We start from the raw sequence: 16,132 nt of genomic DNA, 5'->3' as shown, positions 1-16,132 counted from the left end.
TTCAGTCAGTCCCTCGACCTGTTTGGTGCAAGTGACCAGCACAGACCATAGAACTTTGTCCAGATGAAAGAAAATTCTGCTTTAGTTTGGTTTCTTAATTGATTACATACCAAACAGACTGTACCCAATCCTGCTTTATGATTCTGGGAAGAACTGTATTTTTGTGGGGAGCTTGATGTGCTTCTGTTTGAAAGCGTCATGCAGTCAGGCATGGAATATTTAATGCATTCAGAGTGTTTCCATTTTTGCTTGAAATGGAATTGATTTCAAGCCAACAGTTGCCGGGGATGCTTATTTTTCTCTTTGTTGAGTAGATCAATCATTAACACAGAATGATAGGGGTTTTGTTTGTTTTTCCCTGATGTATAGAGAGCTTTCCAGGAATATGTGAAGAACTGGATTGGACATCTTTCAAGAAAATGTATATATTGAAAACAGACTTCTTTATATGTGATTGCATTTCTTTGGGATAGCTAAAGTTTAAACACTTTGCCCATGTGTCATATTTCTAATGTACTTACCATCATATACTCTACGGTTGCTGGGTCAGGCTCAACTACTGGAAGAATGTGTTTTTCCTGCCAAGTAATTTTTCAACAGAAACTACTGAGTATCATCAGTCAAGGTTTCATTGTATAGCAAAACTTTTCTGAGGAATATGATTTTTTTTTTTGTAAGAAGGGAAAATAGTGAGTTTTCTGAGGTGTTATGTGAAATGTTCTATAAAATTTGTCACAGAAGAGACTGAACATAAGTTTCTTGTCATACTCCTGTCTCCCTCCCTCACCAAAGAACTAAAGATGTTCTTCAGATATGCAACTGAATGAGAACAGATGAAAAAGATTTCAGCAAGAGAGCACTTTATGGTTAAAAAATAAAAATAGGTTACAGATATCAAGATAAGACACAATTTTTTTTTTCAGTACAGGCATCTAAGGATGTCTAAGTAATATGGAAGAATTTTGCCTGTATAGACCGAGTAAAAAAACTATAAGGAATAATTTATAGACAATGGCAATTTTTTAAAAAAATTGTGTTTGTTTCTCAAGATTTCTACTTGTATAACAGAACACAGTCTCTGCCTTAGGTAGAAGGAAGCTGAAAATGTTTACATGCTTGGAATTGATAACATTGTCATATGAAATTTCCCTCTGGAAGTCTTTGCTTTATTTGAAGTATTTGTTGTTTATATTCCACAGAAATTACCATGTAATTTTTAAGTTCTAACTAAAACTTTTGTGACATACATAAACGCTTATTTTGAAGCGTTATAGTTTATTTTATGATTAAGATTGAATGAGGCTTCTGCTGCCTTCAGACTAATAACTTCTTATCTTTTGTATTGCTTGTGCATATACTGTTGTGCGACTTACGGTAAGTGAAAAGCAAATGTGTCGTATATGTTAGGTAAACTCACATCTTTCAGCAAGAGGAAAAGTACAGGGTGTTTCCAGTAGATTATTCTTCTTGAACAGGGTGTTCCAGTTGGAAGACAGAGTAGGTTTAAATGGCTTATAAAGAGGCATGTATATTTTTTAGTATCATACATAAACAATGAAATACTGCACATAAACATTATTAAGCTGAAGGGTTCTGCTTGGCTATCTTATGTTTGTGGCTTTCCTATGGAAGAACTACATCTGTTAAAGAATACACCTATTCTGCATTACAAACCACGAACATTTGGCATCATTTATTTTGTGTAGCAATTTATTTTAATATCTGACACAGAGGGGAAAAGAATCATAGTACAACAATAAATGTTATGTGGCTTCAAGTCAGTCAGACCCTTTTTGCTTGCTACAGGCAAGATTTTTCTTTTCTGAAAACTGGACACAAGCTTTACTTTAGAAAAAGAAAAAAATTATTTGGTCATGCTTTTAAAGGGATTAACAGCAGAAGTGTCAAATGCATCAAATTTAAAACACTTTAGGAAAAAAAAAAACCTGAGTCTTTCTCACAGAGAGGACTGTGTTATTCTCAGGTTAACTTCAGGCATTTTAAAGTTAGCTTTAAGAAATTTTAAAGCAGCTGTCAAGCAGTGTCATTCTTACAGAGGTGACCCGCTTAGTGGATGAGGGTCAGGCTGTTGATTTGGTCTACCTGGACTTCAGTAAGGCCTTTGACACTGTCCCCCATGACATTCTCATGGAGAAGCTGGCTGCCCTTGGTCTGGGTGGGTGTACGCTCCACTGGGTGAAGCGCTGGCTGGATGGCCGGCCCAAAAAGTCGTGGTCAATGGAGTTGAATCTAGTTGGCGGCTGGTCATGAGCAGTGTCCCCCAAGGCTCAGTATTGGGGCCGCTTCTGTTTAACATCTTCATTGATGATCTTGATGAGGAGATTGAGTGCACCCTCAGTAAGTTTGCAGACGACACCAAGCTGGGAGGGAGTGTTGATCTGCTAGAGGGGAGAAGGGCACTGCAGAGGGACCTGGACAGATTGGATCAATGGGCATGAGTTTCAATAGGGCCAAGTGTCGGGTCCTGCATTTTGGTCACAACAACCTCGGGCAACCCTACAGGCTTGGGGAGGTGTGGCTGGAAAGCTGCCTGATGGAAAAGGACCTTGGTGTTCTGATGGGCAGTTGGCTGAACATGAGCCAGCAGTGTGCCCTGGTGGCCAAGAAGGCCAATGGCATCCTGGCTTGTATCAGGAATGGTGTGGTGAGCAGGACTAGGGAAGTCATCCTGCCCCTGTACTTGGCATTGGTGAGGCCTCATCTTGAGTATTGTGTTCAGTTTTGGGCACCTCAGTACAAAAAGGACGTGGAGGTACTGGAGCAGGTCCAGAGAAGGGCAGTGAGGCTAGCGAAGGGCTTGGAAAATCAGCCCTATGAGAAGAGGCTGAGGGAGCTGGGGCTGTTTAGTATGGGGAAGAGGCAGCTGAGGGGAGACCTTATTACTCTCTTCCAGTACCTGAAAGGTGCTTACAGTGAGAGCAGGGTAGGTCTCTTCTCACTGGTGATAGGTGACAAGACGAAGGGAAATGGCCTCAAGTTACACCAAGGTAGGTTTAGGTTGGACATTAGGAAACACTTCTTTACAGAAAGGGTGGTTAAACATTGGAATAGGCTCCCCAGGGAGGTGGTTGAGTCACCGTCCCTGGATGTGTTTAAGAGCCATTTGGATGTGGTGCTTGGAGATATGATTTAGCAGAGGGTTGTTAGAGTTAGGGTACTGTGGTTAGGCTGCGGTTGGACTTGATGATCTTTGAGGTCCCTTCCAACCTGAATAATTCTATGATTCTATGATGGGTAGTCCTCCAGTCAGTTTAAGTGTGCGTGCTGTTTGAGGTTTATGAGATCAGTCCTGTTGACGAATAGTTTCATTGAAAGGATGGCTGAAAGGATGACATTTTAAAGTCATTACAGCTACCATATTATAATGATTCTAAGATATTTGAAGGAGGAAAAAAATATGGTAAGATTCTCGCCTTTTTAAGAATTTATCTTCTGTAGAATTCTCACAGAACGTACTCATTCTTCTGCAAATTTTGAATGATGTAAAATCTCCAGTAAGTACTCCTGTTCGAAGATTTTGTTGTCTCTGCACAGTGTAAGAATGTCTTTTGAGTTTCCATGAATCGTAACTTGGTTTATAAATGTTCCCTGCTTCTTGCCTTAAGTTTGTAATGTCAAAATCCCCTTGAGAAAATTAGATAAATAGGAGGAGGAGTTCTTTGCTGATGTTGAAATACGTCCTTGCTTAATAACTTTTCCTTTGTGTTCGGTTGTGTTAGTTCTTGACTGTTCAGTGATTTTCATCACTTAACAGAAATATATCATTGAAAAATCTGTGAACTTTTTGAAATAATTGCTCGTTATATTCTCTAAGACATTTTAGCTTGTAAGCAAAAATATCTTGTCTTAAATGTCAAAGTGCTGTTCTGAATAATGGTTCTGTGCAATAGTAAGTAAAAATATACTGCTCTTATGACTTTTTATCTAGTGATAAAATTGGCAATTAGTAAAGTATTAATTATTTGGTCACTGTTTCCTTCTTAGGGTTTTTTCAATTGTTTGAATTTTTTCCACATTATATTCATGCTTATCAACAAGAAATCATTCTCTCCTATTAAACAAAACTACATTGTGTTGTTATATGAAATCTGTTTTCATTGCTTCATAGTTTCTGGCATTACTTCACTAAATGACTTAAGTTATTTTGACCACTGGATTTCGGAGGTCTGGTGATGTCTGTTTGTCCCAGTGGTCTTGGTTTGAAGAGCTCTTGGCTTGGCATAGAGCTGTTGTATCCGGGTTGCTTTCTGGACTGTGAACCTGCTTTGTTGCTTTTGTAGAGTATGTTTACAAAAAGAATGCAACTCACTGAAATTATGTATCCATAAACTACTGAACTACTTATTCCAAGTTTTTTTAATGTGTTATTTAATTCACAGGACAGAAAATATGAAAAGCACTAATAATTCCATATATTTACTTCTTTGGATTTGTCACCTGATTTTTAATGTGTATAGAGTTACTGAATTTTAGATTACTTTTTTTCTGGGGGGGAGGGGGGGAGTACAGCTTTCCCTAGTAGTTCTGTATTTGTGTATTAGTGAGTACGCTGAGGTAGAATGAGGTTATGATTGTTGCTGTTGTAATGAATGCCAAATTAACATGGACTATAGTTCTTTTCTGTGCAGCCCTTTTCATGTTTCATTATCTGGAAACGTGATATTTCAGAGAACACTTTTCAAAATAGTAAAGATGCTTACAATTTTGAAGCTTCAAAAATGTTCTAGGTTTTGTGGCGGAGAAGTAATTTAATATCACTCTCCCCGAAAGTATGGATGCGTTTAAAGTTAGGTATTGAGTTCCGTTAAGGTTTGAGTTAATTTGTTGATGAATCTTTGAAAGTTCATTAGAGCTTGTTGTTGCATAAGCTTAAAAAAATGCCCACTTTTTTTTTTAACATACTGAGTAGTAAAAACTGTTTCTCTGTGTGACAGAGTGCTGTGATATTGAACTAAAGGAGATGGCCTCGGTCACTCCTTGTATGACTTGGACACTTTGCCATCTTTGTGGCCCTCCTCTGGATGCTCTCTAGTAGTTTTATGTCCCTCTTAACATTGTGGTGCTCAAATCTGCACATAGTACTTGAGGTAAGGTCGCACCAGCAGCCTTCCATCACTTGGCGGCAATGCTGGGCCTGCTCCACCCCAGGGTACAGTGGGCTGTTTTGGCTACCAGCACACACTGCTGACTCAGATTCAAGTTGCTGTCAACCAGAACCTCCCTTTCCACATTGCTACTCTTCACCCTCTTGTCTCTCAGTCTGTACATAAGTCCAGGCTTGCCTTGTCCCAGATGTAGAATACAGCACTTGATCTCATTAAACTTAATTTTGTTGATGATTGTTCAGCCCTCTAATTTGTGAAGATCTTTCAAGTGATTAGGCTGAGATTTAGTAAACAGTTTAAAAACTCTTGTCTTGATCATTTTGAAGTCACATGGCCACATCCGGAACAGGCTACCAATGATGCTTGTTTCTCAATCTCTTACCAAAGGTATGAAAATGGGATGAGCTAGATGACTAGAGCTGTCTTGTCCTGCTTTCATGTGGCCATGGTGTACTCTTTTCTAGCGACATAAAATTCCAGCAAAACCACCTGGATTAGTGTATCTTTCTGTACCATATTTTTTTATTTAAGAACTCTATCTGTGGCAGTTGAAGCCTTGGTAAAAATGTATGATACGTGGTAAGGGGATTAATCTGTTGAGCTTAGGGTTTTTAGATACTGCACATAGAAGAATTCATTCATCATTTAGAGTTATGAATTTTAGATGGTTTCTGCTTTAGTTCTATTTAGAAATTTTAGGAATTTGATGCTTTCGTCAAACTAAGACGCTAAGTCTTATGTCTCTTTTTTTTACTATGTTGAAAAGTTTCTGTGCTTACACAGATAATGGATAAGAAACAATTCTCACTTGACAATGGTGTCTTGTTTGTTTTTTAATATATAGTCCTGTGATAAAACATCAACTATTCAATAAATTTGGGTTTCTTATTTTCTTGCAGTTATACAACTAATTTTTTTCTTCAAGCATATTTCAGAAGCATAAAATTCAGCACTTTTTGAATAACTGATTTTCTCTGCTTCACCAAGAAGGAAAACTATCACAGCTCTTTTTTTTTTTTTAAGCATATGAGTGCATGAAACATGGATTTTAATAACTTTTAAATTCTTAGCATTCGTTAATTTTAAGGAACATGTAGTATTCCTATGTTCTGTATTCTATATTTTTCGGTTTTGTTGGCATTCTGAGCAGATCTACGTTAGGTGTTTCTGCTTGGAAAGAAGAAACAACTACATTTTCCAAACTGATTTCTTTTGAAATCTGTTTTTCTTTGAATTTTTGCTGGAACAATGGAAATGGGGGAGGGGTAGAAGCTCAAACAAGAACAAAACATTCTGATTGAGTTAGAACGTATTTCACCTTCCATCTCCTGTTCTCTTCAAAGAAGTTATTTAACAGGTCACATGATTTTCTGGCTTTGTTCAGACTTGGGATAATTATTGTTTTAAAAATTTTAAATTGTAATTTACTGTTTTGACTGATCTTATAAAATAATTAGCTGAGAATTTTTTCAGTTTAATTTTTGTTGCAGTATTGCATAAGAAAACGTTTGTACAAAACTTGAATTTTTTTTACATAGTTCATAGTCAAGAAAATGTAGTAATTGAATCATTACTATAAAGGCTTCATTGAATCTGATTCATTTTGGATTGCTCAGAACTGTGATTTTTATTAGTCTGTCCCATTCTTTACAAATATGCTTTCCCTATTTCTCTTGGGGTAGGTATCTGTGTAGTCTCTGGGAACAGGTAGGTCTCTGGAGATAACTCTATGAGAGACATTGTGAATAAGATTAAATGTTTAAAATAAACCTATTTAAAACTAAGAGCTTAAACATAGGTTTAAAAGCCTAAATTGCTGTTGCCTGTTGTTATTTTTCTTACTAAAAGGATGAAATCACCTAATAAATTATGCTGCTATCAATAGCAGTTAGAAAATTCTTAGCGTTTTAAACCACATAACTGATTATTTTAATTTTTCACAACTATTATTTGCATTCCTTATATAGGTTGAATTCAGAAAGAGATTTGATTTAGACATATCCAATCCCATTTTTCCTTTTGTTTGATAATCTTTGTGTCCATTTTTCAAGATGAGAAAATTCTGAGAATTTGTCCTCGTATAAATTTTTTAGTTATATGCAAGATTTGAATACGTGATTCATACGAATGCAAGCAATTTAATATTTCCTTATTTGTATTTTTTGCATTAAATTTACTGTTTTTGTGGTGACTGGCTTTTGAAAAAGAGCTTTACACTTAAATTTCTACCCAACTTTCTGGCCTTAGCAGTTTTAACGTTTTATTTTTCTTGCTATTGAATTTTTCTTTAACTAACTTAATAGCGCATTTACAGAGCAAAAGTTTGTGCTGAAGTTACTGCACTTTTGCTATGCAAGATGTTATTCTCTTTCAAAGGGTTTCAGAAGAAAACATTTCTTTCTCATAAATCCAAAGCTCCACCAAAACAGAAAACCCTAATTTATATTGCGCTCCAAAGCCTCAATAATTTATTCTGAATTAGAAATATGTTTCCAAAAGCATGGCTCAGAATGTTTTCCTTTCCTTTTTAATAAGAAATTTCATGTTTAAAGCACACCAGTGCAACATTTGACATGAAAATAGAACCAAATAATTGAAATGCTTTAGGCAAGGGCACTAACATGTGGCACACTTTTTTTACTGTGCAATGATGAGGTTGAAATTGTAAATTTGATTCTTATTCCTGTTATATGTACATTAGATCTCCTCAGAGCTTTGATTTTTTTTTTTAAATTAAATTTAAGTAAATACTAAATGATAATGTGCTTATTATTTACAGGCACTTGCAGACCAATTTGAGGATGCAAATACTTCAGTATCTGAACGCATGAAGATTTTCTACTGTTGTCAGGTGCCTCCACATTGGGCTATACAGGTGTGAAGTAACCTCATTTGAAGCTTTAAAGTCTGGTTCTGACAGTTTTGATACTGCATGACTCAAAATCAAGGATAGAATACTATGACTTTGCATTGAGACATTGTAGAAATAAGACATAACCTAAAACACTTCTTCTGGAAACAAATCAAATTCTACTATATTTTGCTTTCATATCTCTTATTCTGTCAGGCATGGAAGAAATTGCTTGTAGTGTACTTCATCTTTTTCAATTTTACTTCCTTAAAATATTGACAAATTTTCAAGCTCTCAACATTTCTCAAGTAAAAATAATTTTCCACTGTGTTACTATTTATTACTCTTAGATCACTATTACTTGCATCTTTGTTTGCCTTGTAATGATCATTAACTTAGAGTTGTTTTCAGGAAGCAGACTGTGGTCAAAGCAGCCAAATAAGAGTCAAAAGTGCTGACAAAGTCTTTATTTTCTTGACATGCCCTTTTATACTAGTGTTGAAAGGACATTTTTTCCAAAACTGAAATGTTTATCTTGAAGGTAAACTCCATTCTAGAAAAGAATTCTCCATACCAGTCTTACTTGGTAATGCCTATATTTTCTTAAGTTTGTTACTAAATTCATCATCGCAAATCTCCAAAGGTGTGCATGTTTTATTTTTAATGATGTTTTATTGCTTTCACTTTGGCTTCTAATCTAAAAGCATCTTGTTCTTACCAATCATATTTTCTTCTAATATTTTCAAATTATTCCACACAATCTTTTAACATCCACTTGCAACAAAACTAGCAAATGTGGTTCTCATTTCCAGTTGTCAAAGGGGCACTTTTCAAACCAGGCCAATTTTCCAAGCCAAAGATAAAAATATTAAAATAGGGGCTCAGAATGGAAGATGGCTGTTGTCTTTTAGTTTATGTTATGAAGAGACATTGTCTACATAAATTTTACCAAATCTTAGTTTTTGTAAATTTAATAAAAATTAAATCTTGCTTAATTTCAGACAGTGGAAAATGTAGCATTTTTCAAAGTAAATAACATCAAGTGAATAAATAATCACCTTGTTACAAACTTTCACAGTTTATGCGTTTATTTGAAAAAATTGTAGCCAACTTTTTTTTTTTTTACAACTAATCTATTTACATATGGATTATTCCTCAGATTTGCAACTGATACTGAAGCCAATTATATAAAGAAAAGACCATGACATCTATGCAGAACTTAAGGGAATCTATTCAGGATCACCAAAAATGCTAAAGAGGTTCACTGTGTGGGATCTCATAGCATAATTAGGTGTCCTATGCAGAAAGCTCCCGTTTGTTTTTGCAAACCAAATAGTATATTTCTCACACACAGTAAATAAGTCATCCTTTCTTCAAAGATGAAAAGCTATATGTAAACTTAATCTCCTCTTTTAAAAAAGATGAATAAAAGACCAATGGCAACTTTCAAAGTTGTGAAAACATACCTTGTTTATTTTTCAGTTGAAGGAATTGCTCATTTATTTTCATAACTACACTGAAATAATAGCTGGATTGAAATAACAAAGAAGCTGGCTTATCAGTGAGGAAAACTCAACTAAAGAATTGATCCTGAACTCAAATCCAATATTGATTTGACCGAAAACCGCACCGGTTTGCAGTGGCTATTTGGGGAACTGATCTCTAGTAGTGTACCTAGCAAAGTTGTTTTAGAACTTTCGTCCATCTGTATTTACACAGGTACAGATTACTATGGCAAGCATTGCTAGATGCAGATTTAATGCCTTCCTTTAGCCTTTAGTTTCCCGCTCTCAGTGTTTACAGCAATCTGCTGCAGCTGCTCTCCAGCCGCACAGGCCATGTGCTTCACTTAAGGAGTGGAAGTCCTCCTCTCTCAATTCATCCTTCACATGTGTGTTTCAATTTTTATATTATTGTAAACTAGTTCAAAGTAGTTGAGTTACTGGCATGAGCTGGAGTCAAATCAAAGTAATTACTTTTCTATTGATTTTTTTTTTTTGAGGTACATAAATTTTTGAGGCTCCAGCGAGGGGTTTCAAGAGGGTAATTTCATATTCTCTCTGCTTCTTGTTGGTGTCAGAAATTCTTCTAACATCTTAAAAAAAAAAAAAAACAAAAAACTGTAAAGGATACTGTGCACCTATTTTCAATTTTGGCATTTCTTATTTTTCCAGCGTCAGCTTGCAAGCTTACTCTTTGAGCTTGGGTGCACCAGCTCTGCTTTACAGATATATGAGGAGCTGGAAATGTGGGAAGATGCAGTAATCTGCTATGAAAGAGCAGGACAGCACGGGAAGGTAAGAAAAACTGTTCTTTACAGCTGGCATTCTTAGTCTTGCAGTGAGCTGAAATGTGAAAGGCTCTGTCTTAACATGTCAATTCTCTGATGACATGCATTTCTATAGGGGTATTGTGAGGAAAGTCCATTTAGGACACAGGATGTGCAGATCTGTTATTACCTGTGAGTGCTACAGTGGAAGATCTGGGAGAATGACTACATGAAATAGAAATGGATGAATAAGAAATAACTTAGGAAGGAAGAAGACAGTTAAGTCTAACACGTTAAAAGAATTGCCAAGAAAACTTCTTGTCTAGATTCAGAGAGAAGACTCTGAGAGTGATTTTTTAAAATATTAAAGGAAAATTAAATTAACAACTACAGATACACAGCAATGTGCAATGTGGGTATTGAAAGAAAGCTGAAGTATTCAATCACAATACACTTTGGGGGCTATATCTGAATGGAATCTCAGACATGACATAAACAGCTTTATCTTATATTTTTTAAGTCTACGTTAATATTTTTCTGAACTTCTCTGTCTTCTCTGTTTCTTTAAAACTGCTTCAGTTACATGCAGTCAGCTCCTGGCAAAGACAGCTTTAAAACCATCATCTGACTGAATGTATAGATGACAGAATTATTTAAAAATTCGAACTGTAGCAGCCTTCCTATTATTGAATGTTTTATTATTGCTGTTGTGGCTGTGGTAGGAGGATTTTAGTGATTCCCGGAAACAATGCCTATGGAAATGTAGCTATATTCTCTTTCTGGTACAATCTCTTGGGCAGAGGGACTGTAATTAAAAGGAAGTTGAGATACCAAGCGTTGCTTTCAGAATTTATATAGCTTTCAGAAATATTTAGCTTCAGAACCAAAATATCTATCTTGTTTCTTTTACTTTCTGTTCTATTCCTCTGTTTAGCACATTGTGTGAAGTATGTAAATGTATGTATGCATTTACAAAGATGTGTGCTTACACTAATTAAGCTTATTGCATAGAAAGCTATAACTTTACAAAAAAAAAAAAAAACAGAATTTTTCAGATTTACTTTTTTTTTCAATTATTCACCAATTCCAAATGTCATTCATTATAAACTAACAGTTATGTTTTGCTGTCAGTTCTGTGTCACATTATGCATGCCTTGGGGCCAGTATGCTAATATCACAATCTTTTCAGTACAGTGGAGAAGTAGAGGTCAATACTTTCCATTTCCTGGAAATGCATTCTGTCCCAGTTACATTCAGAAACTGCCCGTAGGGAGTTATGAAAATGGCACTCGAAGAATAGGACAGGATATCTGACACAGGAAACTGCTTAGAAATGCTTTCAGAATGAGGGTTTTTGCTGTGCTTTGAAAAAATGTTATTCGATTACTAAGAGTAGTGATAGGAAAAAAGTCAGCTTCAGATTCAAAAAAAAAAAAAGAAGGAAAATTAGAAACATTACATATATATCAAGAGGAATAACTATTGTGCTGCTCATCAAAAAGCTTAATTGTATAAACTGTTTGTATTTATCGAAAGCGTTATGTTTTTAAACATCTTAATTTTTCTTTTATGTGAATCTACTGAAGCAAGACATTCAGTAGATGTACATGTTATTAAGGAACTTCATATACACATGCCTAAAATAATAAACTGTTAAATAGACCTGTAGACATGTATAGAAAAATACGTCTATTTACAACTGCTTTTGTATAGAAAGCATTAAGTACTGGAAAACCTAACAAAACAGACAGAAATCAGCAATGTCAATAAGTCTGAATGCTTGGGCATTGAATGTAGTGTGTTCCTTCCTTCTACTTTAGAATTTTGCACTGAAAAAAAAAAACAAACTACTAAGGCACGTAGGTAAGGTATACACAGCTCCACAGTGTGCACTGGGGAAATACATAGTTCAGAGTTACAACAGAATGATATATCAGTACAAACTTTGCAGAGAAAGATATCACTAATATTTAGCTAACTTTTTTGTGGATCCTTTCTTGTACTTTAGATATGGCTCTATATTCACAGAATCAGAGAATGGCCAGGGTTGGAAGGGACCTCAAGGATCATGAATCTCCAACACCCCTGCCACATGCAGGGCCACCAACCTCCACATTTAATACTAGACCAGGCTGCCCAGGGCCCCATCCAATCTGGGTTTGGACACCTCCAGGGATGGGGCATCCACAACCTCTCTGGGCAGCCTGTTCCAGCACCTCACCACTCTCTCTGTAAAAACCTTCCCCCTGACATCCAACCTAAATCTCCCCTCCCTCAACTTAAAACCATTTCCCCCTGTCCTGCAGTTATCAACCCTTTTGAAGAGTTGATTCTCTTTTTGTTCGTAGGCTCCCTTTAGGCACTGAAAGGCTGTAATGAGGTCATCCCGCAGCCTTCTTTTCTCCAGGCTGAACAAGCCCAGCCCCCTCAGCCTGTCTTCATAGGGGAGGTGCTCCAGCCTCCTGATCATCTTCGTGGCCCACCTCTGGATCCTCTCCAACAGCTCCCTGTCTTTCTTGTACTGGGGCTCCAGACCTGAACGCAGTACACCAGATGGGCCTCACAAGAGCAGAGTAGAGGGGGACAATCACCTCCTTATCCCTGCTGGCCAACCCTCTTCTGATGGAGCCCAGGATACCATTTGCTTTCTGAGCTGCAAGGGCACACTGCTGGCTTATGTTAAGCTTTACATCTAGCAAGACCCCCAGGTCCTTCTCCGCAGGGCTGCTCTCAAGGACCACTCCTTCCAGTCTGTAGGGATGCCTGGGATTCCTCTGGCCCAAGTGCAAAACTTTGCACTTTGCTGTCTTGAACCTCATGAGGTTCACCCAGGACCACCTTTCTAGCCTTTCAAGGTCCCTCTGAATGGCATCCCTTCCTTCTACCGTGTCAACCGCACCACTCAACTTGGTGTCATCAGCAAACTTGCTGAGGGTGCACTCGATTCCGTCATCGATGTCTTTGATAGAGATGTTAGAGAGCACTGGTCCCAAGACCCCTGGGGGACGCCGCTTGTTACCGGCCTCCACCTGGATGTAGAGTCATTGATGACCACCCTCTGTCTGCAGCCTTTCAACCAGTTTCTTATCCATTGAGTGGTCCACCCATCGAATCCACATCCCTCCAATTTGGAGATAAGGATGTGGTGGGAGACCATGTCAAAGGCCTTGCTCAAGTCCACGTAAATGACATTGGTCGCCTTCCCCTTGTCCACCAATGCTGTCACTCCATCATAGAAGGCCACCAGATTGGTCAAGCATGACCTTCCTCTGGTGAAGGTGTGCTGACTGTCTCGGATCACACGCTCATTCCTCCTCTGATCAAGCATGTCATCCAGGATGTTCTGTTCCATGATCTTCCCAGGCACAGAGGTGAGACTCACCGGCCTGTAGTTCCCGGGGTCCTCCTTGCTCCCTTTCTTGTAAATGGGAGTGACGTGACCCTTCCTCCAGTCATCCGGGACCACACCAGACAGCCACGACTTCTCAAATATGATGAAGATTCACTTGTTTCATAATTAGAAAAAAAAAAAAAAAAGTGATAACATGAGTAAAACGAAAGAGTGCCAAGTAGTGAGCAAAGCGGGGCAAAAAAACAAATGAAAATGGTATTATAAGATCTGAATGCACTGTACGTTGATGGCCACTGTAGTCTTGTCATTCTACAATTTCACTTGTATTCCTTTAACAGACCTACTTAAAAACAGATGCTACTCTCCATGTTTGTAATGAAAAGTGATGTTGAAAAATGTCTCTTTCTCCTCTCTTGACTGGGAGAGGGAACCAGAGATCTCAAAAGTATTACTTACATTGAACAAATTTATTTGGTCTGGGTGAGTTCTCTCCAGTATCACCTGAAATAATGCACTGAAAGTGGCTTTATTTCTCTGCTAAAAGAATAAGAAAGATAAGCTTGAGATGCAAATTTTCAGTTCTTCCAGTAGAATTGAGGCCTTTCTCCCTTGCAGGAGCTCAAGAGGGCTGTAGCTGCTGCCCCTTGCTAAAACCATGAGAGTTGTTATTCTTTCAGCCCCACTTTCAGCCTTTTCCCTATCATCTCATCAGAATAAAGAGTAAATGATGCCTATTTTGAGACCAACATATCCAGCAATTCACCTTCCACAAAGCCATTTTTCTTGTCACAACATGAGAAAGATTTCTAAAAACATTTGAACGAGGAAATACACTTACAGTATAATATTAAAAGCTTACTTTTAAATTCAGGAAATGCTTACTATTTGCAAAAGTAAGTAGTGCTACACTGATTAGTACATCAGGATGGTTCAAGATCTTGACTGATTTTCATTGTATGTCATGGCAGACTTTTAAGGCAGGTAAGCATCCCTTTTATGCAGCTGCAAAACAGAAAAAGAAGAGTAAATGGCTTACCCAAGGTCATCCATAAAGTTACAGGTAAAGACAAAATTAAAACTCAGGAGCCCTTTTCCCATTCATTTCCATGTTTGTCTGTTCTGTCTCTTCATACTTCTTCTCTGGTAGCCTAGGAAAGAATGGTAGCAGAAAAGATGAAAGCATTTTAGGAAATACTTTAAACTTGGAATGAATTGTCAAATAATGGAACTAGTAGGTCCTTATAATGAATGAGTCTTAATAGAGGCTTTTAGGAAACAAAACAAAAAGAATGGGAACACATGGAGAGTATCACATGTGAAAGTTTAGGGTTGGGTAACAAATTGTAGTATTAATCTTGAATTTGATTTCCAGGCATCTCTGTAGTGAGAAAACAGATATTTTGTTTAAACAAGAGTCCTCTTTATTGATAGTGAATTTTTATTCAAGTATTTCCTACTTAATTCCTGTATATACTGAAGTAGTCCAGAAAGTAAGATAACAACATAAATCTTTCTCATCTGAAAATCCTCTGACTTTAGAACTGAGTTTTCATTTCCATCCATTGCAGTGTTGACCATTCTGTGAACAACAGTGCTACTATAATTAAATCTCTTCCAGTTGGCAAGGGCTATGCAGCTTCAATTTTTGATCTTTTCTAGTAGCTTTTAATTGATCTTTTTTTTTTTTAGGTAAAATATTCAATTATTAAGCATCTCAGTATTTTAATCTGTTTAATAGGTAAAAATAAATCTCTGGCTACATTTCTTTCATGTACGTTGCATGTACTGAATGAAAAAGGTTCCTTGATCACGTCTATTGTTAAGACAAAGTTTGCTCTTTGCAAAAGCAAAGCTCTTATCAGAGATTAAAAGTACATTCTTTCAAATAGTTTACTATAAAGTTAGAAGAAAGGAATATTTTTTTCTTAGTAAAAAGAGAAATCCTGAAGTATTATCTGTTTTTGTAGAAGAAAAATGATAAATGTTGTGAGAAAATGGTACTTCTAGTTTGCAGTTATGATCCTTTTATAAGCTTTTAAATATTTAAGTAATTAAAAGGTTTGTAACGTGCCAGAGGGGTGATCAGATAGCTAATAAGATGAAGACAAAATCAGACTTCTGCTTATTTAATCCTCTGTTTTATCAGTGCACTGAAATATTTATATTGGCAATGAATTCTTGTAAGCTTAGACCAGAATGTGATGTCTTTATGCTCTTAAATGTGAAATGCAATTAGTGCATGGTTGGCTTACTAGTCTAGTGTGTGATTAGTACTAGGCACGGCCGCAAAATAACAATCTAAATTTGGGAGTGCCCTACTGAAGCAACAGAATGCAATGCACTTTTCACCTCACAGCTGCTGTTTGCACAGTGGAATTTGAATATTTTTCCTTTATTTAAAGAAAAAACCCTTACCTTTTGGTGTCTAATGTGATTACTGTATAACAAAATATATAACAAACAAATAACAAACTGTTTGATTTGCTCTAGAAAAAAGTTGTCTTAAAGGGTATGTTGTTAGTTCCTTAATTCTT

At 36.8% G+C, this 16,132-nt stretch overlaps 1 protein-coding gene across 2 annotated transcripts in view; it reads left to right on the top strand.

Moving 5' to 3' along the window:
- The window catches only part of TTC27 (tetratricopeptide repeat domain 27), a 107,356-nt gene that overhangs the window by 66,125 nt on the left and 25,099 nt on the right, over positions 1-16,132 (top strand). For both annotated transcript variants that reach the window (XM_031593342.2, XM_031593350.2), the window contains exons 11-12: positions 7,906-8,001; positions 10,152-10,274. In XM_031593342.2, coding sequence (XP_031449202.2) covers positions 7,906-8,001; positions 10,152-10,274 — 219 coding nt within the window. The remainder of the gene's footprint in view (positions 1-7,905; positions 8,002-10,151; positions 10,275-16,132) is intronic.

Source organism: Phasianus colchicus, chromosome 2 (genome assembly GCF_987193195.1).
Source record: "Phasianus colchicus chromosome 2, bPhaCol1.hap1.1, whole genome shotgun sequence".
Classification (NCBI taxonomy): domain Eukaryota; kingdom Metazoa; phylum Chordata; class Aves; order Galliformes; family Phasianidae; genus Phasianus; species Phasianus colchicus.
Note: the sequence above shows the minus strand (reverse complement) of the source record. Positions and strands in the feature narration are given on the sequence as shown.